Source organism: Podarcis liolepis, assembly GCF_965112155.1.
Source record: "Podarcis liolepis genome assembly, chromosome: 1".
NCBI classification, from domain to species: Eukaryota; Metazoa; Chordata; class Lepidosauria; order Squamata; family Lacertidae; genus Podarcis; species Podarcis liolepis.
In genome coordinates this window covers 113,797,545-113,822,648 of record NC_139554.1, presented here as the reverse complement: position 1 = coordinate 113,822,648, position 25,104 = coordinate 113,797,545, and the positions used below count along the sequence as shown (strand labels likewise).

Sequence of the window (25,104 nt, the reverse complement as noted above, 5' to 3'; positions counted from 1 at the left end):
GTGTATTCCCCCATTCTGACTTCCGCATCGTGCGGAATGTCAGACTGTCCCCCATGGTGGGGGCAGATAGTCGCAACCAATGCCTACGCAACCACTCACAAATTTGTATTTTAATAAAGTTGTGGCCAAAATTATGCCAAAAATCTTAAACAAAAACTTCTGTGTGATGTGTGAGTTATTGGGGTGGACCTGGGGACCTCGACACGCAACTATTTTATGCCAGGTCGGACCATCAACCATATGGTTCAGTATTGATAGTGCCAGTGTTTCTTTCTCTACCCAGAGGTATTTGATCATATAAGGTATCCTAGGCAGTATAGCCTTCCTCTGGAAGGAAAACATTCATCTTCTTAATACTCAGAGGCCACGTGGTTCTCAGCTCTTGATCAGAAGACCTAAGGCTGCTCTGTGGTCCACAAATGGTCCACATACACTGTGCCAGGCAGACAAGCAGTCAGGAAACAATTTGGCTTTCCCCACCAATTGGTTGCCATCCTTTCTTATGTGCATGAGCTTCTGTAAGTCCTCCAATGGGGGCATGGATCAGTTAGATATTGACTTCCTAATCCATGCCCTCACTTTTGCCACACTTAATAAAATTCTACAAAACTACAAAACAAAGCAGCTCAGTGTTTCGAAGCAAAGCTTTCGTCTTTGCCCTATGTAAGATTCTGCAATGATAACCACAGATAAAGTTGATGGTATGGAGGCGGACATGTTTTTGGGACTTTTACAAAACCACTCAGTTTTGCCGCACTAAATATTACAAATTCCTCCCTTTTTCTAAAATGGCAATTAAGATCCACAAATGGTTAAACTATGATATGAGGAGGACTATACAGCTATTACTTCCAGGTCAAGTGGTACAATAAAGATATTTTCTGTTTCTTTTTTTATTATGTATTTTGTGTTTTTATATTATTGTGATATTATGTTGTAACTGCCCTGAGACCTGCAGGCATAGGGCGGTATACAAATTTAAATCAATCAATCAATCAATCAATCAATCAATCAAACAAACGATATAGCTCTACCTAAAATCTATGGGGGGGGGAAGGATCCCTGGCAGCACAGAATTTTCTTTGTCTCTGTCACAGAGAACCATGGGAGTCTTCTGTACCTTCAAGGTTCTAGGGAGGCCTCTAAACCTTTGGGGCTCTAAACATTACATTTCCCCTACAAACATTGCATTTCCCCTACAAACATTTAAAGTATTCTGTTAGAACACTGCAGCTGTCTACTAATGATTAATTGAGCATGTGTGCAAATGACTGGTACATGTTTTTAAATTTAAATGCCAGAGTAAGTTAACTGTTCTTTGTTTGACAGTTACAAAGAGAACTTTCCCAACATCCCACCCTCTGTTCAACTCTAGAAAAAATGATGTGTTTCTAGTTTCATATGTCTAGAAGGATGGGCATAAAGGTTATGACCTTCACATACATATCACCATTGCTTAAAGGTCGATAATTAATTCATCAATGTATGCTCAATGAAGACTACAAAACCAAAGTCGAGTACTGTATTTTAAACTTTTATTAAAACAATATATACATTGACATTTAAAATGTAACATCAAATATGAACAAATAAAGCTCTTTCGTTACTTTTTTTTTAAGAATACCCTGTAACTATGAAAAAAGACATCTGAGTTGACACTGGAAAAGTGCATAGCTTAAATGCTAGCTTTGGAAGATGGGAATTGTAGCCAATATTAGTCCTACTTAGAGTCAACTGAAATTAATGGGTATGACTAAATTACATCCATTAATTTAAATGGGTCAACTCTGAGTAGGGCTTAGTTGCATGCAATGCTACAGGTGTAGCTGCCAGTCTTTGCTTTCATCACAACTACTTGGCCATGATTTTGACTGTAACCAATGGTTTGGATTTACAGGATCAGGCCGCAGATAAAGTGGATGCAAAGATACTACAAGCTGGAAGTGAGTGTGAGAGGTCAGATATGGTGGCTGAACTTATTCAGAGTGAAACACCGTGGGCTTTCTGATAGCATCAGACCATATAATACATTCAATGCATTTTCCCTAATATGCTGGGATAGCTGCACTTCATTTGCTCCAAAACTGCTAGTCAACTATATCGGGAATGACAATGGACACAATGCTATGAGCAATTTCTACCCAGCTCAATGTTGGATCAGAAATTTCATTTCTCTTATACTCTTGCACTATTGAAACATTTTAACTGCCATGCAAATTATTTTAATGCCTACTGTCAGCACGTTGAGAGTGCTGAAATACCCTGTGATATCCATTGTGTCAGTTTAGTGTTTCCAAAAGGAAACACCCCTCCTTTATTTCTTACCTTAGGTTTTACATATAAATGCCTAGTATGTTACCAGGTGTCTAAACTGTTTGAAATTTCTAGTCAACTGAGACTGAAAATGGCTTGGCTGGAAACAGAATCAAACTTGTAATTTTGAAATCAGTGGCGGCGAGATTTCCGTTCTGAGGATCCTGTGATAAAGGAGCCATACAGGCTGCTTTCCACAGATCACCCAAGCTATTTGACAAAACATGTTATGCATGTCTCGGGCAAGTAGTTCTGCGTTTCGAAGCAAAGCTTCTGTCTTTGCCCTATGTAAGATTCTGTGATGAGAACCACAGATAAAAGTTGATGGTATGGGGGCGGGCATATTTACTCTTTTCTTTACATGACCTGCTCTATATTTTGAAGAGTAATTCTAACATATTTGGGAACTTCAGCAATTCCTAGTAATATAGCATCAGCTTTGGGATTATGTGGTGCCTAAAGCCACAGATTTTTGATGAAAGACTGAGCACATAAATATAGAAATAAGAGCATGCATGTGCACAACTGAGTATATAAATGCACCAATTTATTTAAGTATAAATTATCATGCTTCTTTTAAATATCAGTGTTGAAAATAATATAAAGCAGGAACTCTCAAAAGTACAGTTTCATATTTAAAGGTAGCTGTCTCAGAGTCAAGTGGTGTATTCTTTTCTAGTGTTAAAAGGCTATTTTTGTTTATCAATATGTCTGAGTTAGAGAATGTGCTTTTGGTGCTGATCACAATAGTGACTAGATTACCTATGTATTTTCTTTTTCTTTTTTTCATATACACAGGGAGTGAAGTCCTATACGGATCAGGGGTGCCATCTTGAATAAAATATTGAGGGGGGTATGTAAGCCTCACCCCACATAATTGATCACAAGACATGGCACACACACACACCATTTGAATGGCAATGCCCATCAGCTTTGGAGAGCCACCAACCCCCTCAAATAAAATATGGGAGGGCGAAAGGAGCTCAGCCCCTAGGAGTTGGCTCCCATGATACAGATCAACATGGAGTTAAGCCCCATTGTGTTGATTTAGGTTTACTCTCAGGCATATAGGGTCTGGAACTGCAGCCTTAGAGTCCCAAACCTAGGCATGTTTACTCAGGAGTAAAATCCCATTGTCTCCAATGGGATTTGGTCCCAGCTAAGCTTGCATGCAACCACAGCACAAAACATTTTACTGAATGAAATTTGTACAGTGGACAATATTCATGTCCGTTCATATACTGAAAAACATGGTTTTAAATTCATACTTCTTCTAGTCTATGATGACAGAAGTTTAAAAATAGCAAAGAGTTTTATGATACTTGAAAGACTATCAAATTTATTATGGTATAATTTTTGTGTGAATGTGCCATAATAAATTTGCTAGGCTTTGAAGGTTCACTATTTTGCTGCAACAGAATAACATGAATGTCCCTTGATAAAGAATTGTATTTTAAAAAATAATGTTGGATATCAAGGCCTTGGCTTGAGATGGATTTCAGGGTTCTGTTTCATTTCATCCATTGCTAGAGATTAATTGACCACCTAAAGTGTAACCATTTTTAAGAAGTTTAATTTCAATATATTTTATTTATGCTAGCTTCACATTAGCATATTTGCCTGTTTTACATTGTTTTTTCTCTAGCTAACAGGTAGTTTTAACTTGGTAAAAGAAAAATAAACCTGAAAGTTTTTTCTGCAATCTTCACTATGACAGAAAACCCAAATGGGCCAATTTGGTCTCTGATTCTCTTTGAATCAGGGTATTTCAACTGGTGTCATATTAATACTCTTCATTTGAATTGGAATGAGATCAACATAAGTCTCAGTTACTTCAGTGGGAGAGAAAGAACATAAGATTTCAGGATCTATTCAAGAGAGAATGTTATTTTCTGATACAACATTGAGAGAGGGAAATCCTCATTTCCTTTCTGGTACTGCATTTAAAATTGAGTGTGCATATAAAGTACAATTCCAAACAAGTCAGTTATAAGAAAAAAAGGGGGTATCAAATATTTCAAGACCCTCTTAACAAAAATGTGAATGCACCTTTTAAATAAAACAATCATATTTACATGTATCAGACAAAGATGGTGTACACATGTGGGTGACAATTACAATGATATCATTACAAGGATGCATACGGTGTCGGGATCAATGGAACTCGCTTTGAGTGAAGCTTAGCCTGTAATAAGAGCTAAGCATCACTTCATCTCCACAGTAGTTCCCAGTAGGGAGAGTCTTGGGGAGGAACCAGTGAATCCCACTCAGAAGGTTGCTTCAAATAACAAGAAGCATCAAAATTACTGCTACATAGTCTACCAGGATGGATCTCTAAATGCGGTGCAAATGTGCTGTCTCTTTAAGAATAAATACATTTTGAAAGCAGGACGTTCAGCAGATTGTTAACGAAGCACTGCTATAGGCAGTCCCTGCTTTGTTGGTTGCTACACACTTATACTCGCCTTCATCAGTTTGGACTAAGCTTCTTATAGTCAGACTGTGACAACCTCCCTGACTTTCCTCCACACAGTATCTCTCTTCATGAATCAACGCCCCATTTTTAAACCAGCTTATTGCCGGTTTTGGAGAACCAACTACTAAACACTGGAAACTTGCAGAGGTACCCTTGAAAGAAGCACAATCGGAAATATGTTTCATAAACTTTGGAGGTGCTTCTGTAACTTGAAATTCAAAGCTGCAGCTGTCTGTGCTCTCACCTTTAAATTCAATCTGCTCTTCTTTGGATGGTTCAGCAAATACATCAAAGTTAATATTTACACATGCTTCTCCTTCCTCTTCCTGCTCCTGTTCTGTAACAGCTACCAATTTAACAGCTTTCTGAGGATCATCAGTGTCACCTTCAAACTCAAACTCCAGCTCTATTTCTGTCTGGTTGCCATTTTGGATAGTATTATCAACAAGCAAATCAATCTTTTGAGGCCTACCACTAGTGCTATCCAAACTTAAATCTGTCTGACTTCCATCATTGGTCACTGCAAGAGCCCCTTGGCCCTCGGTTACAGCTAACAAGCACCTGCATATAGCTTCTCCAACAGCATTAACAGCCTTACACAAATACATGCCACTATCAGAATGCTGTACATTCTGAATTTTAAGACTATGACTTCCATTCTCACTTCTAACAGCGTACTTCAAAGCATCTGAAGAAATGCACTGATTTGCCTTAAACCACTGCACTACTGGGGTAGGACAGCCCGAGACTGTACAATGAAACAATGCCTCAGATTTTTCTGGAACCTCTATGTCAAAGACAGGGGTGGTAAAGCATGGAGGCATCTCGGTGACTTCAAAGTCAATTGTAACATCTTCGTTCTCTTTCCCAAAAGAAGCCGTTGTGTGTTCCACCAGAGATAAAGGGAGCACATCAAGAGACACAATCATACTTTGATTATCAGAAGTGAGTTCAGGAATAGTGGCTATTTTCACTTGCTTCTCACATTCCTTAATCTCAGTTTCATCCAGCTCCACTTCCAGGAGAATTTCCTGAGGCGAAGGTGTCCGTGACGCTGACCCTTGTTCTATATCAAACTCTATGACATGTTGATGAGTTACTGGAGGAGGAAGAGCCAAAGCTCTTCCATCATGGGGTAACACTTGTACTTGTGCGATATTCTTGGATTCGCCTATGATATTTATTGCATGGCACATATATTCCCCTCCGTCTGTTTTTTGAATGTTGCGGATTTCTAAGATACAAACATCACCTTCTTTTTGTATTTTGATCCTTTCATCTTGCTCAAGCAATGACTTATTTCTATACCATTTCACATCAGGTATGGGAATCCCTATGACCTCGGCAATAAAACGCAATGTGGTGTTCTCATAGATTTTTCTTTTAGTCAATGGCTTAATAAATGCAGGAGGAATTTCGTTTCCCTTTGGTTCCAATGCTTCACAAGGTGTACCGAACATTTCAGCACGTAGCTCTTCAAGAGAAGAGCTCCTGTGTTGCAAACGAGAGCCACGGGGTGTTTGATAACGTTCTGGTGGGGTACTTCCCCTTACTAGACTTGCAGGAGACCTCATTGAAGTTCTGTTTGACTCTGCTGTTGGTGTAGAATATCGCTCCTCTGATGGTGTAGAATATCGCTCCTCTGACGGTGTAGAATATCGCTCCTCTGATGGTGTAGAGTATCGCTCCTCTGAAGGTGTAGAATATCGTTCCGGGCTGCCAATTGGTGTGTGATAAGACTCAAAAGACATGGGAGATTCAAAATTATCCACTGACGACGGTGGTGTGTAGAATCCCTCAGCCTCTACCATTTCGTCTCCGCTCATACTGTCAATATCAATAGACATTTCTGACTCGGGAGAAAAAGGGCGGGTCAGTTCTTGCTGTTGTTTGTAATAATCATAAACGGTGCTAAATGTAACATCTTCAACTTCCAAGGATGTGATAGATCCCTCCCTGGTCAGAGTCCTGGATGAGCTCTCTCTGACAACTGGGATCTCCTGTTCTCTGGCAGCAAGCAAATATTTTGTAAGAGAGAAATCTGCTCCTTCATGAGGAGGAGGAGGAAGTTCTTGAGCGTGAAGAGTAGTTTCTTTGGTAGCCCCTTCAGTTAGATTTCCTAGAGGAGGATTCATGAATTCAGTAGTTTCACATTCTCCTGTCACACCTCCCTGGCTTATAAGTGATTCATCCTTTAAAGAAAGAAGGAACTGGGCCAACGAGGGTTCCTCGGCTGAGCTGTGTGATGATGGTTGTTTGTCAGGCATTATTTGGCTATCAAAAGGCTTCTCGATATCAGTAGCCCCCTCAGTGGAAGAGCTCCTCGCTTTGATAATGGTTTGCTCAGTAACACGTGCCTTTTCTCCCCCTGTTTCATGAACGCTTTGAGGCTTCTTTCCATGTGCAGCTTTTTTCAAATCAGATATGAAACTATCAGCTTCGAGGACACCAGTTTCTTTCACTTGGTTTTGAAAATACTGACTGAGAGGGATGGGTTCTGGCTGCCCCCACAGAAAGGCTTCATCTGGCATCCTAAGCACTTCCTCCTCAGAAATTTTCCCCTCCTGATCGCAATGCCGTTTTGTAGCAGGCTCCTGTTCAGTAGAAAGGCTAATCGTTTCTAAGGCCTTCTTCAGTATTTGTGTCACTGTCAGCTCTGCTTCCGCTTGTAATTTTTGTTCTAGGGAATTATCTCCCTCCAGCCGCGCCTTATAGCTCTGACGAAGTTCCTCACTTAGAGAAACTCCTTCCTCTGGTACGCTTGCCTTCTGTAGCTGTTTTATGAAACTCTCTGTCTCTGTACCCATCGTCTCAAAAGCCGACCTCAGATTAAAGGAACCCACTTCTTTCTCTGGTAATGTTTCAGCTTCCTTCAATGAAAAGCCTTGTGATAAAGATGCAGCATGTGCTTTCAGATCAAACATTTGCTCTTGTGTTTGTAGTTCTTTCCCTGGGGACAGGGTGCATTCTTTGTGGTCGCTGCTCTTGTAGAGGACATTGCTTTCAGTGGATTTCAGCTGCTGCCCTTGAAAGGCTTCCATTTCCTCTGAAGCAGAATACAGGAATTTGAGAGGTATTTGCTCCTGTGGCAACTTCTCTTCTTGCTGTTGATCAACATTTTCTAGATTCAGAAAAGCTAATTTTAAATCAATGTCTTTGTTTTCTGGGGATGCACGTTCCTGAACATTTTCTTCTTCCATCATGGTTTTCAAAGAGAAGGAATCTTTTTGGCAAGAATGCATTATTTGACGTGCATTTTCCATGGTACTCTGTGTATCAGCCTGAACTCCTTCAGAAGCGGAATAGAGGTTTTTTAAGTATGTTTCTTCTGTCTCTGGTAGGTGGCTATTTTTTTCTATATCTGAGTAAGCTTGCTTTAAGTCAAAAATGCCATTTTTAGGGGGTAATGATTGTTGCAGTGCACCACTTTCTTCCTTTATAGTTTCATTTATTTTGGAAACCTCTAAATCCGATTTTTTGTGTGCATGTTCAGCCACGTCAGTTTCCAGGCTTTCAGCAACTGAATATTCAGTTTTAACATATTTCCCCCCAATAATTTCTATGTCTGGAACAGTAAAAGCAGTATCTTGATCCTTTTCATGAGTCTGTTTTTCCTCAATGTGAACTTCCTCTTGAACAACAATTTCTATGTTAGATTGTTTGGAGGAAAATTCTTCTTCAAAGGATAAGATAGCTTCCTTGAAACTATATTCTGTCTTTACTGGTTCAGTGTCTTGGGAAAGCTCTTGTTGAGAAGCTCTTTCTTGCTCTAGAAACAAAGTGGGAGATTGTACAATTTCTGGGGTTTTGTTGACATCTAGTTTCATTTCTTCAGAACCGGAATGCAGAGCTTTCACAAGGACATCGTCCTGGTTTTGACTATCATTTTCTACATGCAGAGAAAGTTGTTTTAAATCAAATATTCCTTCTCCCAGTTCCTTCTCTTTGTTGATATCCGGGCTATAACTCTCAGCTGATGTGTCTACTTCTGCACTTTCTATTATCTTGCCTAGGTCTGTTCTTTCAAAATCTGAAAGTTCTTTGATAACGATTTCCTCTCGTTCCTCAACAACAGTTTCTGTGCCTAAGGAAGCTGGATGGAAACCAAATTCTTCCTTCTCTAGGCATAATGCATCTTCTTGGGCATAATTTGCTTCCTTTACAAGTTCACCCTCTTTAGAAATACCTTGACTAGAATCCAATCTTTGTTCTAGAGCTGATATGCCGATTTGTGATGATTCTGTGATTTTGTTTGTATTAGCTTGTATTATTTCAGAAACCAAGCATTTTTCTTTGGCATACACTTCCTCTGACTTAAGTCTGTTTCGTTGTTCATCAGCAGTTTCTGTATCTGCATGAACCGGCATTCCATCAAGTGAGATATCAAGTTTGCCAGCAATTGAGCTTGGGCCTATGAGTTCCTGAGTTTCAGTTTGTTCTTGAGCATTCTTATCTACGTTGTCTTCAATAGTAAGCATTTGTTTTAAATCAAATACAAATTCAGGCACACTTACATCTGCTTTTCCTACCAATTCTTCACCAAAATGGATTTCCTTCTCTTTCCCCTCACCAAAGCTAGTGAACTTTTCCTCATGGATCAAAGTGTCTTTCTCTTTGTCAGAGATAGAACTTCTGAATGCTTGCTCTTTTTCTACTCTGAACAGTTCTTGGTGTTCATTGGCTACTGCCTCCTGCAGATTTTCTTTGTTTACAACCTCATCGTCAAGTTGTTCTTCCTTAGGTGCACTTTGGAGTTCATTGTTTATATTTTGCAGATGTAACATACTTCTTTCTTCTATGGCTGACTGATCCTGAGAATTCTTGCTTAATATATCAGTAAAACATTGATCCTTCTCATGGATATCACTGTCTTCTTGCAGCAGTGTGGAAAACCTATGATCCATAGATTCTTTTGCACTTAACTCCTGCTCAAAAGTGCAGATTTGTTCTTTAACTTCCTTAAATGGTATGTCTGTGATTATCTCACTTGAAGGTATTTCCTCGTGTGATATACCTTGTGTTGGTCCATACTGAAGACTCTCCAATTCTGGTTCCAGGTATGCTAGTGTGAATTCCTGATCTTTAGAAATCTTCTGCATCTTCTCAAATATGTCTCTTACAGTTTCCCCTTCATCTTTTACATCATGACTTACAGAAATGTCTTCTCCTGTAACCGACTTCTCTCTTTCCGTATGACTCTCTACAACCATTTCAAATTGACAGCTTGATGATATTTCCATAGCTGCGTGTTTATATGTGCTTTCTACTTTGGCTTGCTCAGCAGCTGTATCTCTAAATTCCTCAACAAGTGAAGTGTCTGCTAAAATTTCTGAAATACTGGCTACCTTTTGTTCTTCTTTTGCATTTGACTCCATCTCTTTATGTACTTCTTTTTGCTCCCAGATCTGGAAATGTGGGTGTTCACTTTCATCAGCAAGTAGAGACTTCATTACATCATTTAGATAATTTGGCAGCTGGGATTCCATTTCCTGGGCTGGTCTACCTGTTTCTTCCCCTCTGAAATCCAGTTCACTAACACTGTGGAACTGCTGGCTTACAGAATACGCCTTATCGCTAAAACTACTTTCCGTAAGTCCTACTGAGGATTCAAAATAACTCCCCAAATGTTCTTTTGCAATCTGGTCCTGAGTTCCTCTGACTTGGCTTTGGACAGCTTTCAGCTCAGTTTCATCAGAAAACATTTCCACGGTGGGATCAACTGAAAGATAACAAACAGTTTCGACTATGCCAGCTTTGTTTTCGGCAACACATTTGTACGTGCCAGCATCAGATATGGAAACCTTGCAAACGTGCAACCTATAAACGCCATCTCCCTCCTCAAAGTAAAACTTTTCAGTGGGGATTAAAATCCCATCATTCTGCAGCCATGTTACAATTGGCAGCGGTTCTGCAGATATTAAGCATTCAAGTACCACCGAATCCCCTTCTCTACATCTAACGTGTTGCTGAACTTCTTTTAAGATTTTGGGGGGTTCATGAGCCACATCAAATGAAAATTTAAACTTATGCTTTAGTCCTGCAGAAGTTTGTTCTTCAGGGGGTTCTTCAGGCACAAACTCAACAAACTGAGTTAATTCTTTAAATTCTTCATCTTGCTCTGGAGTTGGGGTTGGAGCGGTTATTTTTATTTCCACAGGAAGTGAAAGCAGATCTGGATCAGAAATGCAAGGTCTGGGCAGGTTAATCTGTGGAGGCAGGAGAGTGGCTCTGCCATCCATACTTAAATCAGGTTCATCTTTTTTTGAATACTCAAATGCCAAACTGAGTTCCTCTTCCTCTTCCGCATAGTCTGATGAAAGCTCAACTTTACATATACTGAATGGTTCAAATTCAGGCTTTTCCTTTACTTTCACTTTTAGCGTTCCTGAAGTTGTAGCAGTCCCATGCTGGTTAAATATCACACAAGTAATGGAGCCTTCCTGATCACGGACAATGGTGGAGAATGTCAGTGTAGAACTATTTTCTGTGGTTCTGATGTTACATTCTTGGTTACGTGACAGCGGCTTGTCATTGTTATACCAAGTGACTGTGACCTGTGGATGGCCTTGGAAATCACAATTAAAAATACAGCTCTCTCCTTCGCTTACTTCTTGCGATTCAATTTCATGAACAAAGGAAGGGGGGCATGGCTCCAGATATTTCGGAAGAGGCCTCACCAATTTGTCAGGTGGTTCTGCTATCTCTGTTTCTGTTTCAGTGACCTCAGCCAACGCAGACTCTTCAGTTTCAAGGGAGCATTTGTTTACTGACATTGCCATTTCTACAGTTTTGCTCATTTCCCTGATCTCAAAAACAGGCGCAGGTTCATTAATGCTCAATGTGATTGTATCAGACATCATCATATCAGGTTTCCCTCTCTCATTGACATCATCTTTCTCTCTCACACTGACATCATCTTTCTCTCTCTCACTGACATCATCAGTCAAAAGTACATATACCAGGGGAGAGGGGTTTTTCTTAATGGTTTTTGTCACCTTGAAGTCTTGAGTATCCATTCTTGCTTCTTCTGATTCTCCATGGGTATAAGTATAGTTCATCCATCTTGTGTTCCCAATTGCCTTTGGATCTTTTTCTGGAACTTGTGGCTTCACGTTCCCTTTAGAGGCTACTACCTCCTGTCTCCGGAACATTCCTCCCCTATTGCTTTTATCAGGAAAATCCTGGAGAATCTGAGGAGGTCCAGGAAGGCCCAGAATCCGTTCCATTCTAACCTGAAATTTTTCTGACGTTTTCTCAAGCTCCCTGCTAGAACTTCCTACAGTAACTTCTTTAGTGCCTGACGCTGTCGGTAACATGGCCTTTTCATTAATCTGCTCTATAGTTTGGAAAGCAAGTCCCTTTGTCTCTATATGAGATGCTGCACAGATTGAACGAGCCAATGGGCCTCTTTTATTTCCAATTCCTACAATTTTCGCAGAGGGAAGGTGTTCCTCTGTCGATCCCTGTGATAGAAGCACTTTTTTCTTTTCCAGCATGGCTTTTTTTGCCTCGCGAAGTCGCTGCAACTTTACTTTTGTTTCCTCGTCAAGCAAAGCCTCTCCCTCACTACACCCCCTACCTGCACGCCTGTTTCTTACCCAATCCTTATCGTATACAAATCCTTTTCTTAAGGACGAGAGGCTTTCAAAGCTTATGGTCCTCACCATCCCTTTGGTAGGAGAAAAAGCTCTCAGCGCTTTCTCGGTTTCCTGCTTCTTATCAAACGGAGAACCGATACACCGCAGATCAACTTTGAGCCTATCGCCTCTCCTTTTCTGCACCAGATGCTCTATACGTTCACAAGTACTCTCTGACTGTCTCAAAAACTCTAGGTATTTGGCATTTTGTTTGTCACCATGTGCTACCAACAATGAAGCAGTGGACTCAGCTGAACCCTCACTGTTAATAGCAAAAACCTTGTAACTCCCTGAGTCCCTTTCCTGAACTTCTTTTACCTCTAGACTGGAGCTGTGCATATCCATGCAGCTCTCACTCTTTATTCGCCTTCGCAGACTTTGTGGGATTTGCCTGTTGTTATGGTACCATGTTATTTGGGGCAAAGGAAGGGCACTCAATTTGCACTGGAAAATAACTGGCTCTCCAGCCACAACAGACCGATACTTTAACTTTTGTGTGAAAGAAGGTTTCTGTTTCTCAGGCCAGGAATGCATAAATGACATTCCACTTGTGCCCTTCAGATCCGGGAGAGATCCACGTTGCGGAAGATCTACGGAATCAGCAGAAGCAGCCTGTTTGCCAGCCGGGTTTTCTGCATATTCTGGCTCTTCACCGAAGAACAGTTCTGCAAAAGAATACCATTACATTACAGCGTACTCCGTCCTTTCCATCACACAGTTGGGAAAAAAAATGAAATGAAATGAAATAGCTATAAATGAAATTAAATAATGAGCATGCAACAGATTCATCACAAATCCATTAAAAAAAAATTCACTCACCATATTTGTTCGAATAAACGCAATGCCTTGCTCTGTTTTAAAGATTCTGACACGAAAATCGTTCGCTGTCGGTTCTTTCTTCCAACTGCGGAAATTTCTTCATCAACAAGCAAAATGAATCTCAAAATGACATGTTCCTGTGGGTGCATGTTTTACTGCCTGAAAAGCTTTTTATTTGTTTGTAATTTTTTTTTGCATTTCTTCTTTGCAAAGAAGGGGAGGGGAATCTTACCTGACTTGCAGACAGTAGAATAAACGCCCTTTCTGATCCCTTTGATTGTGGGTTAAAATGGTCAAACAATAGAAAAGATATTTTTCAAAGATATGAAAAAAAAGTCAACTGTAAGTAATTTGCTAAAACAAAATGAGAAGGCGTTTATTCGAACTAATACAGCTGCTAACTTCACAATGTTATGCAAAAAAAGAAAAAAGGAAAGAAAGCAAGCAACATGGCCCAACTATGCTATCTGCAAGCCAGTGTAAGAATTTCCATAAAGGAGAATTAATATCATGTTCATGAAATGGGAGGGCGACAATGGAAACAGGCCCCTTTCCCATCTTGCAAAGTGTTGCATCTTAAACAGATGCCAGCCCATGGTTTTTGACCAACTCATTCATGTTAGAGGACTAATGTGTTCTGAAACCATCCGAAGCAATTCAGTCTAAAATTGCCCCATGCATTACAAGAAGGTATACGAAAGAAAAGCTTTTGCAACCAGCTGCATAGCACGACGTGAAAGTAAAGACGGGCAAATCTGTGAAAATGAAAAGTTTTAAATGGACTTTAAAACTTGTATCCTTTTTGTAATAATGCAGGTTATCCTGAGCATATTAAAACAAAACATGCGGCATATTCAGATATGCTTCAGAATATGTTTTGCTTTCTTGGTCATACGTATCAGCTTTTCAAAGGGGTTACTGGTTGTTTTTTTTATGCTAAACCTTCCTTTCCATATAAACGTTTGTGTGCGACTGTACCTTTCACTTCCATTTCAATCTGTTGTTCTATCTTCTCCTGCAGAACTCTTTCCAGGGCTGTAATAAAAATAAAAGTGTGATTTAATGGAAAGCGAGTTGAATGTTGCAAGAGAAGAAAATAAAAATGATGCATTGATAGGGGGAGGAAAAAACCACACAAACATACATACATACATACATACATACATACATACATACATACATACACATACATGCCAGGAAGTACCTGATAAGTTGAAAACAAATAGTGGGAGGATGCTAAAGTATTGGGGATTTCCCCCCACAGCATTTTAAAGGAGCCTTTCCCTCTCCCCACCCTCTCCCTCTCTTTCTTTTTCTAATTCAACATGCCTTTAACATGCCTTTAACACCATGAGGAAAATATTCAACAATCCACAGCCGCTTCATTATATCACGGACTGTGGATTGAACAGGTTTCAACGACGGTACGCAAGAGGAGTATATGGAAGGAACATGCAGTTGCCAACCTGTCACTCTCAGATGTGTGCTGCACTCGGCTTGTCCCGCAGAATTAACTATTCTGCACTTGTATATACCCCTCTGATTCTCCTTAACTTTCAGTAAGTTTAAACTGCACAGTGGGCCATCGTGCCTTAAAGAGCACAATGCGGAATCCTCAACTATTAGCTGGTTATACAGCCAGATGACACAAGGTGTAGGGAACCCCTTGATTACACAGAACAGCGAGACATTATCTCCTTCTTTGACAAAGCTTTCTGGGGGCAGAGTTTCAAGGAAGACTGGTACTGTGGCACCAGTTTCGGCGATGTCTTCGCACGGCACAACATCAGGGTAGTAGTCTCTGATCCTCAGTTTCTCAGTTTCTTGTGCTTTTTGGGCTGTAGATATTGTCATGCTCGTCGTTTCCGTGGAAGACTCTTGTTTATATTCATAGGCTGTTTTAATCTGAGACTCTTTGCTTGTTTTAATGCTTTTAGTATCTGATTCAAGGGTAATTTTTGTTACTGTTCTGGCTTGTGCTTCTTTAGCTAGGCAAGAATAAAGTTAGGATAAGATTAGATGTTTTGCAGCAAAAAAAAAAAATCTATACTCAGCAATATATATGTATATAAAAGTCATTAGTATGGTAAAAAGAATGTTCAGCGTGTTAGTGCAAAAAACAATTGAATTTCCAGTCTTTTATACTATCCTGTTCCACATTTAAGGGCTCTATTCATGCCAGGTTAAATAGAAGGTGCAATTAGATCCACAGGATTTGCGTCACTGACATCAGAGGAAATAGGATTGGCCCACAGTAATTTTTACAAGGACATCTTCAGTTTTAGTCAAGGCTTCTTCTGCATAGCCTAGAAGGCAGCTGCAGCTGCAATGCTTTTCAATGATGTGTAGAAAAGTCAGGAAATCCACCAGTTTGTAAAAGCAGGATATATGGCACTGTTTGGGGTTCAGGTTGTTGTTCCTACTCTTCTGTGTGCTAATCGTGCAGCTATTTCCATGCCATGAGAAGAAAACCAAAAGTCAATTTTTAGTCTTCATTGCTTAAACACAAGAGAGGACTATAGGTAAAAACACTTGTGGCACCTTCATCATCTGGTGTTGGTTGGAAAAGCAAGGCGCATGACACGTGAAAGTTTCTTTGCCTTAACTGTAACAAATTGTTGTGGTCAATAAAAGAATGGAAAAAAGATGCAAAATTCCAATTTTAAAAGAAAGCTGGTATGGGTGGAAAAGGGCATTCAGAGAATGGCTCTGTTAATGGCAGTCAATATCTGCATAAAACCCTTTGTAAACTAGAATAGCCTACATTAAGTTAGACTACGGTAGCTGTTTTTTGTTTGTTTGTTTTTTAAAAAAAACTTTCACAAAAATTAACAGGAGAAATAATTGTAAACAATTTCTTGTACTTCTCTTTGATCCTATAGGAAACTTCCAAATTGCTTCAGTATTTCACTGCAAATTGACTAGTCCTTGCTTTTGGAGATGTGACTTGGCAGGGGAAGGTATGGTTCCTACTTTACAAGCAAATTGCACAGAGTACCTGTGCCTGTGGTTACTTTATGAATAGAGCCCGAAATGTAGAGGGTTGGGGGGGAAATGGAACTCAAAACTGTAATTCTAAATTAAATACTAGCACAGGAGCTACAGGCAGTGATGATGAGGATGAAATGAGAGAACGTCACATAATGTTAAAAATCAGATAACCACCTTCTACGGTTAGTATAGCAGTTGTTGTTACTTCTCCATAGTCGTTACGAACAGTACAGCTGTACAATCCTTGATCTAAAAGTTGGACATTGCTTATAGTGAGGAAGAGAACGCTTCCATTTCGTGCCAGCCTTATTCGTTCAGATTCCTGTAACGTTTCTCCCTCGTGGGACCACAAAACGTCCGAGAAGTTTTCGCTTTCCAAAGCGCACATAAACTGAGCGGTGTCACCGCATCTCACAGTGAGATCATGAAGTTTCAGAAGAATCTTTGGGGGCGCCTCTCTCAGCACTTGAATGGAGGTTGCAGATACCGTGGTGCTTTCTGACTTCTGAGTAATGGCAGTGGCACTGAAGCTTTCTCCTTCCTTCCCAATCTCAGCTTTCACAGTAGAAGTTCCAGAAAGGTGTTCAAAGGCCTGCACAACCATTTCCCGCGATGCCTCCTGCTTGGACTTAATTTCTTTTACATACACTTGAGTTTCCTTCTTTGCAAAGGGGGAAGCAATATGCACTTCTGATTTTGCCTGGATAGACTCTTTTACATCTTTCCCAGAACTTAGCCTATCTAAGGCTTGCACTGTGTAATCAAGTAACAAAACATATGATTAATATCTAATGCACTGCAGTGGGCCACGTTAAAAGTAAAACGCTATGCCATAGGTGATAAGAATGAAATGTCTTCGTTTGAAAGCCTTGCATGCCAGCTGCATTCAATTAAGGTGCCCTCAGGAGGCAGCAAATATTTTACAGAAAAGAACAGCCACAATGATGGATGGGAAAGAATGAAATATGCTCATGCTGGTAATATATGGTAATTATTTGACTCTTCTTTCCACTGCAGTTGTCCATGGCAATTTGAAGGTATTTTTTTTTGATACCCTGACAATATCCCTTCTTTCCCTTTAAAAACCGAGTAGAGCAAACGTCAGAGAATGCTACCAACTGCCAACAACTCACTGCCTTGAAGTGTGTGCGTGTGTTTAGTCTACCAAAAACCAGGTGTATTATCTGAGCAATAGACCAGGATGCAAGTTCTAAATGACACGACACTTTGAAAGTACAGGAAACGAGAGTGGTTTATTTGGTTACCGCTAGGACTATTGACATTAGTGACGGCACTGCTAGTTCTAAAAATAAAATTAAAAAGTGTGAAACGAGGAAGAAGAGAAGGTCATTAGTCACAGAGTAGAAAAAAGTGTGGTTTGTGCAACAAACAGAATTCCCTAGGAACAAAAGCGGGGCTTTACCTTCAGCAGTCACTGTAAGTGTAGCCATGCAAGTTGCATCTCCAGCACTATTTCTTGCTTTGCAAGAGTACTGCCCGGCATTTTCTGAGAAAGCATCTACTATTATCAATGTGGCTGTGCCTGTCGACTCATCAAAATGGAAAACTACGCCTTTGGTTGGCAACATTAGCTGTTGATTATGAAACCAGAGGATTTCTGGTTTCGGCATGGCGGAAACCCTGGCTTGGAATCTGACTGTTTCCCCGCTGCAAACGCTGCAGCTTGAGATGGGCTGGATAAAGTTGGGCCTTTGGGCAACGGGGTCCTTCATAATGGAGAAAGATGAAGAAACATGCCTTTGGGAATGTGAGGTAACTTCTTCAACCTTAAAGCCTGAAAAGAAGCATGTCAACTTTTAATTTCTTACCCTGTACACCAGTCAATTTTCTCTAGCTGCTCTGCATGCCCTCTCCCTTCATTTAAAAACACATTCTTACAGCATGACATTCTTCCTTTCCCTAAGTGACAATGTTTAGGCTCTGGGTACAAGCAGAGTGGAAAGCAAAACATTTGAAAACCAGCTGAGTTTAAATGTATAAATGTTCTCCGTGTCACGTATCTGAATATTTGTTTCCTCTGACAAATATTCACGTTTGAATTGGCATGATGCAAGTCAATGAAATCCCAATGATTTTAATGCCTGCTACAGGCATTTCAAATCATTCTAGATATATTACCCTGAAAAACAGCAACAAAATCAATATTGTATTGCAGGTTCTGGGCTTCCCCCTTGTGTTTCGGCAGGTATTGGAATGGTAATAAGATTAGACATTTCTTTTCAACGGGGCATTCATTTCTAATTTCAGTGTAAGGTGCTTTTCTTTTTTATACATAAATGCAATTTCGCCAACATTAGCGATGCCTAATTATTTAATGTCGCTTAATTAATGTGGAAATGGCACGGAGTCATGTGTGAAAGTGACATGGACAGAAAATAAACAGATTCGCTCATCATCCACACACCACATCACAATTTGCTTTTTAAGCACTCCCATGCCTCGCAAAACTAGAACTAGATATTATGGCACATGCACGGTGGCTGCAGCCATCCCAGCTCTACATCTTCTCTTTGTTCCCTTTTTGCATGTATTAATGTAGAAACCATGTGATCTGACCTCATTTTGTGATGAGCTTCCCACTTGTAAATGGGGGGAAATAACAATCAGCACATCACACATTTTTGTATTGCAAGATACAAAGGAGGAGGAGGAGGAAGAGACTCTGGGGCGCTGCTTTTTCGCATTGGCAGCCAATAGGCATCCTTCTGACCTCAGTCTCGTAATTGGTTTGCCACACAACATGGGACTGGGAGTGCTCCTGTTTGACAAACCTAAACCTAAACCCCCATTGTCTGTATTGAGTTATATCGCACAGTTCTTTAGATACATGCCTTCACTGCCTTTCAACAGAAATGTGATTTGGCATGACAAATAAATTCTGGGAATCTGTTTATGTCAGAGGGGGTTTATTTATTCGTTTATTTTTGGTGTGTGCTGGATACTCATTGGAAACAGAATGGAAAGATGAAAACTATGGAGCACTGGAACAACGTGAAATGATATTCTGAAGAATTTATACTGCGGAGACCAGATGGGCACTATTGACATCAGACAATGGGGTTGGTTACTTGAGTTAAAAGACACTGACATGACAGACAATTACATGTAGTTTTAAAGATATATATAAATATATATTAATGTTAAATCACATGCAAATTTACACAGTGTCTATTTAGACAGTACACTGTACCTTCCAGCTTCAGTGCAGCCGTACTTGACACCTGGCCAACAGAATTGCCTGCGACAAAGGTGTAAATTCCTTCATCCTCTGGGTATGCTTCTGCAATCTCAAGCTGGAAAGTGTCTTCAAACTGAGTCATCCTAAAGAAGCGGGATGGCTTGATCTCTTTGTCTTTGCTATACCAAGCTACTTTGAGGTCTGCTCAAGTGAAAATAAACAAAATAAAAAAGAGAGACATATACATGTAAGGTTTCTAGTTTCACTCTTGGCGAGCAAACTGATGAACAAGTTGGGAGATCAGAACTAAAGAGATACTTGATATGGCAACACTGCACTGAGTTCTTCCCCCTCCACTGTAATGTTTAGGCTGCAATACACAGTTTTCTGGAAACAAGTCCTATTGAATTCAACAGGACTGATTTCTGAAAGTGAAGCCTAAGAATGCACTGTTAGACCAATCCATGTCGTTTCCCGCTGCCCCCTGTGCCACCCACCCTGCCGCCTCCAACCGCTGGTGGAGAAGTGGTTACCAAGATTGATGCCAATTTTGAGCAATATTCTCACTGATTTGGGGAAATCCACTTCTCCCCACCTGGTGTTCCCTTACCCCTGCAAGCAACAGCCAATGATGTAGAGCCAGGGAACTGGCGTAGGAAGTCTGATTAAAGTATTTCAGGGGAAGGCAGGGGAAGACACAGGTCACTGTTGGTGGCAGTCCCGTGTTGAGCATCACGTGTAGTTCTATCCTCCGTGTACACCTAGCGAACCTCAAAATTTTCTTCTCCTTCCATTTCATCCAGAATTTCAGTGAGCATGAAAAATGAACAATTCTATTCTGGAAAGTGGCAGCTTTGGATATTTGGGGGCAGTGGAGGAGCACATGAGCAGGTTTGATCTGGGCCATGACAAAGAACTATTCTAAGGATAATTTCATGCTGTACTGAGTAATATGCAGAAACATTCATGAACAATACAAAGAGAGCGGGCGTTCCCAAGAACAATTCCCCATGCTCTGGTTCCACAAATATATACATATAGAAACGCTGTAGCTTTCAACATGCACATCAAAATGATATATATACCCATATGAGTATATATATGTATATATACATAAATCATTCTGACATGCTTTTGCACAGCTCAAAATTTGCCAATATTTTCAGTGTAAACTCCTACATGCTTTTTATGATGACATGTTTTTAAAAGTCCTATCAGAATTTTCTTTTTGTAGTTAGGGACATGATCCATATGCACCATGAGCGTAGCGCCAACCGATGCCTGGAAGTTCCTCTCTTTACCCGTATATCCCACCTACATATCAACATGGGAACATGGAGAGGCAGCATAAGTTGTTATGTCTGGGGGAAATGAGTAGTCTGTGAATGCCTTCTTCATCCCCAGACTACCTTCCCTCTATCTGCCCTCTGCACAGTGCAACTCGTTTCTGCTTGGTGTATGTGTAACTCTCAAAGCAAGAATGGGGAAACCGTGACCCTCCAGATGTTGTTGGGTTCCATTTCTCACCATCCCTGACCACTGGCCATGTTGGCTGGGGCTGATGGGAGTTGGAGTCCAAAAGGTCACAGGTATCCCATCCCTGTCATTTTGTGCTCTCTGTGCAGGCTGGAGCAGGGCAGGTGGGGGGAAGAGAATTTTTTGAGCCCTTTTCGGGATCCTCAGTTCATCACCGCTACACCCATCGTGCAAATGGATCGTACGTTCACGAATTGTTTTCCTAGGGATAATATTTCATTTTGAGTACATGTCTGTATTTATCTAATTTAAAAGCGAATTGTCCATGTGGATTTTTATGTGCACCTTATTAAAATCTATACTTACGCTTAAAAAATCTATCTAATCCAAATTTTAAAATATGCAAGAAGGAAGTATTGTGTGAGTTTCAGTAAGTTCACTGGGGGAATTAAAGAACTATAATGAATGTTTTTATATGCAAGTTGAACTATTGTGGCAATACTGATGGCTTTAAAATTATGACGTGGCACTTCTCTTAAAATTATATAAAGCTCAGTGTTTGGGGGGGGTAGGGGGGCATTTACCCAGATATCTAGACTGTTCAAATTTCTCTCTCTCTCTCTCTCTCCATATATCTGTAACCATATGCAAACAGTCAAACTGATCAGAACTGCTGGTGACCCAGGACTGTGGATCAAGAGGTCTATGTACTCTCAGATGAACTGGCCCCTCCATTCTTTTCAACAAAGAGTACATAGCTCTTGGTTCCTATAGAAGCTCTTTTATAAGGAGCTCTGTGTACATATTAGGGATCCCACACCAGCAAGATATTGGAGCATACATGATTTTAATTTGCCCAAGTCTTTTGCATATATGATGAGATCATTCTGCAGTTAGATATCTGGTTTACTGGGGGTACTGGTTATCAATGGTTCGGTTTCAGAGCTGGTTTAGCTGATCCTTGGATTCCACGAAATATGGTGGACAGGGCAGGAGTAACATAAATACTTTTAGCCATAAAGTGTCTGAAGCATGGGCTGATTCTCACTTTACTTTTGGTACTCAGGTATGTGTAACTAAGTGCAAAATTCACATCTGACACTGAAGTATTATGAAGTCGAGAGGTCAGAATGGATTGCAAGTAGTATTTTGGATAGGTTCTAATCTCTCTTCCACATTCTTTTTCAAGCAACTTTCCTAGTCATGTAACACCTTTCTCGTTATATATATATATTCCCAGAAAAATGAGAGACATATGAAGTGTATGTCTCTCCTTTAAAAAATAATAATTGCATGTGTCTGCTAGGAAAAGCACATGATCCTTTACTGAGAATTCCTTTTGGGGGTTTTTAAAACAATTAAAGGACACATTCCTAATTATCTTCTTCCTAATTCAACCTACATACTTAAACGCACATGAATTTCTACTCGAGTACATGTACCCAAGTGCAAAAAGTAAAGTGAGAATTGATGCTCAGTGAAGATCCATTCTTTCCACGGCAAAGTTGTGTCAGCAGCTGACATCCAAGGCTTTGTTCATTTTTCAGGCTCATTTGAAACCTAGGAGAGTGTGGCAAAATGCCACTTTGAATTAAAAGTGGAAGGATGATTACACCTGTGCCTACCTTTTTAATATTTAGCACTGCAAAATGGAGTCCCTGGTTATGGAACCTCTCGGTCAGTATAAGACAAGTTAGGTTATTGTATACACACAACTGAATCTACATGGCTATGGGGCAGCCTGGCTTCAGTAACTAGTTTGTTTCCTCGTTGCTGTTTTTTCAACCTACTAAGTGCACCAGGTCGAACAAGGAGTACAAAAGTGTTTTATGACTTTGTTAAACTAACCTGTCCCTGTAACTCTGCACTGAAAGCAAGCAGACTGTCCCTCAGAAGTAATAGCATCGCGGAGTGGTGCGATAATAGTAGGTGGGTAAATTGGCACTTCTACATCAGGAGAAACAACTTCTGGGACTAAGGAAAAAGATCAAAGAGTGATTATTAGCCTCCATGGAAGAGCACACAGTGCAAAATATTGACAATGCCAGTTTCAAAAATGCTTGAGATTGCTGGGAGAGCTTGCCTTCCACGGAAAGGGACGCAGAAGAAGTGGCAACTCCATAGTCGTTCTTCGCTTCAATCGTGTAAACGGCAGCATCTTCTGGGAAAGTCTCGATCAGCAACAGGGTGTATTCTTGGGCATCATGAAGAAATTTGACCTTAAAGCCTGAAGAAAGAGGCTGCTCATCTTTGTACCACGAGATCTTGGGCTGCGGCTTTCCTGACACAACCGCACAGAAGCGGGCTGGCTTTCCAGACTCCACGGTGGCTGGCTGAAGCTCCTTCTCAATCTGGGGTGGCTCTGGAGCTATAGTTTTAAAAAAATATATACATAATCATGCAACTAATTTCCAGCAAGATAGATTCCATTCCTTCCTTCCTTCCTGTGATTGCATGCAGGTTTTTCAGCATTTATGTGACACATAATGCAAGGTAACTAGATCTGGCGGAGAGAGGACCCAGGCAAAGGGTTGATTTGCACATGCACAAATTAGCCACATGCGTTGTGATGGGAGATAGCATGTTTGAAACCTCTGCCATATTAAAACAACAACCGCAACTTCTTGGCTCTAGAAAACTTACACATCAGGACAACGAATGGGCTAGAAAGCTTTCCCTGACACAATGGTTTTCAGTGGTTGGAACATTCAAACCCATGATGTCCCCCCACAACCATGATATAATATGATCCTTGAAAGACTTCATCACACTTTTCTCCCCTGAGAGTTCCTATTCAGGCCTAACTTGCAGTTTAGCCTTAATCATGGGGTTGTTCTAATGATAAATGGGGGGGGGGGCTATAAAGTAATGGTGAATACTAGAAAATAATCATTTTTATATCTCAGATTAGGGCTGAAGTGTAGACACCTCTAAGAAAAATAAACTTGTCTGATCAAGACGACCAAGTACATGCAGAAGGATACAGCTTAACAAATAGCTAATCATGAGCAGTGCAAGCCTATGGATGTCTGCTCAGAGTCCAATTGGATTTACTGCCCTAAAATTGTGTATAGCAGGGGTGGGAAATCTGTGGCCCTCCAGATGTGGCTAGGCTACAATGGCTATCATCCCTAATTGGCCATGTTGGTTCGGCTGATGAGAGTCCAACAGCATATGGAAGGCCAGAGGTTCCCTGCATTTGGAAACACAGGACTGAACCTTAACTACTTGCTTACTGTTGCTGAAAAGTGCAGCTTGAAATAGTTCAAAAGAAAATAAGAAGTGCACAAAAAGAGAAAGTGATATAATGCAGACCACAAATCTTGGCTGGCCTTGAAAGTCAGTCCATTTCTTTTGCTTGTCATTGACTGCAATGTCATGCTGAACTTGGGAAGTGTGTTTGTGGAGACTGCTAATGTAGCTTCTTATATGAATCAGTATTCCAATAAAAAGCAAGATAAATCTGTATACACACCGTTCACATGGAGAGTGATGGAACTCCTGTTTCTTCCAGCTAAGATGGTGTATTCTCCAGCATCGGTATATCGAGTTTCAGTGATTGTCATCCGGTGGACTTTTCTTTCCACCACATAGTGATATCTCTCCTCAATGTGGAAGTTGATCTCAATTCCATCCTTATACCAGCGAGCCTCAACGTCGTCTTCATTGACCTCAAACTCTACCACGGCTCGCTGTTTCTCAATGACCTGCCAATAAACAGACACTTATTATTTCCCACATTTCTGTTAGTCTATTCTATTCATCAAACAATACAAAATAAATCTGTTATGCAAACAAAAGTGTGCAAACAAAACAAACACCAGTGGGGTTTTTTTTATATAAAAAAGGCCTGTATAGATGTAGTTACATATTTCGCCTATCATTTCCCATTTGTATGTACAAAAATAGGGACCCACAACAATGGGTTGTGTTATACCCCCCAACCCTAATAAGTGTACCCTTGTTTAGGACTCTAGTAACAGTCTTGCAGGGACGTGGGTGGCACTGTGGGTTAAACCACAGAGCCTAGGACTTGCTGATCAGAAGGTTGGCGGTTCGAATCCCCACGATGGGGTGAGCTCCCCTTGCTCAGTCCCTGCTCCTGCCAACCTAGCAGTTCGAAAGCACGTCAAAGTGCAAGTAGATAAATAGGTACCGCTCCGGCAGGAAGGTAAACGGCGTTTCCATGCACT

The 25,104-nt window shown here is 40.5% G+C and overlaps 3 protein-coding genes across 3 annotated transcripts in view; all 3 read right to left on the bottom strand.

The window, feature by feature from the left end:
* The window catches only part of LOC310691422 (titin-like), a 284,446-nt gene that overhangs the window by 214,306 nt on the left and 45,036 nt on the right, over positions 1-25,104 (bottom strand). Inside the window, exons 37-41 of the mRNA XM_083471213.1 lie at positions 24,387-24,618; positions 22,995-23,279; positions 22,760-22,885; positions 19,448-19,636; positions 14,224-14,280 (exon numbers count right to left, since the gene is read on the bottom strand). Of these exons, the coding sequence (XP_083327339.1) occupies positions 14,224-14,280; positions 19,448-19,636; positions 22,760-22,885; positions 22,995-23,279; positions 24,387-24,618 (889 nt within the window). The remainder of the gene's footprint in view (positions 1-14,223; positions 14,281-19,447; positions 19,637-22,759; positions 22,886-22,994; positions 23,280-24,386; positions 24,619-25,104) is intronic.
* LOC310703386 (uncharacterized protein) lies at positions 1,519-13,871 on the bottom strand. Its single transcript, XM_083495730.1, has 2 exons — positions 13,246-13,871; positions 1,519-13,091 (listed from the first exon to the last, which is right to left on the bottom strand). The coding sequence occupies exon 2, from the start codon at positions 12,967-12,969 to the stop codon at positions 4,708-4,710; it is 8,262 nt and encodes a 2,753-aa protein (XP_083351856.1). The 5' UTR covers positions 12,970-13,091; positions 13,246-13,871; the 3' UTR covers positions 1,519-4,707.
* LOC310711151 (V-set and immunoglobulin domain-containing protein 10-like) lies at positions 14,566-17,641 on the bottom strand (the record flags this gene model as incomplete). The annotated part of the gene is made up of 2 exons (XM_083512619.1): positions 16,411-17,641; positions 14,566-15,233 (listed from the first exon to the last, which is right to left on the bottom strand). Exons 1-2 carry the CDS (start codon positions 16,838-16,840, stop codon positions 14,566-14,568), a joined length of 1,098 nt encoding a protein of 365 aa, XP_083368745.1. The 5' UTR covers positions 16,841-17,641.

Coding starts and splice junctions, on each gene's coding strand:
- LOC310703386 (XM_083495730.1), bottom strand. CDS start 12,969: ATGTCATTTATGCATTCCTGGCCTGAGAAACAGAAACCTTCTTTCACA.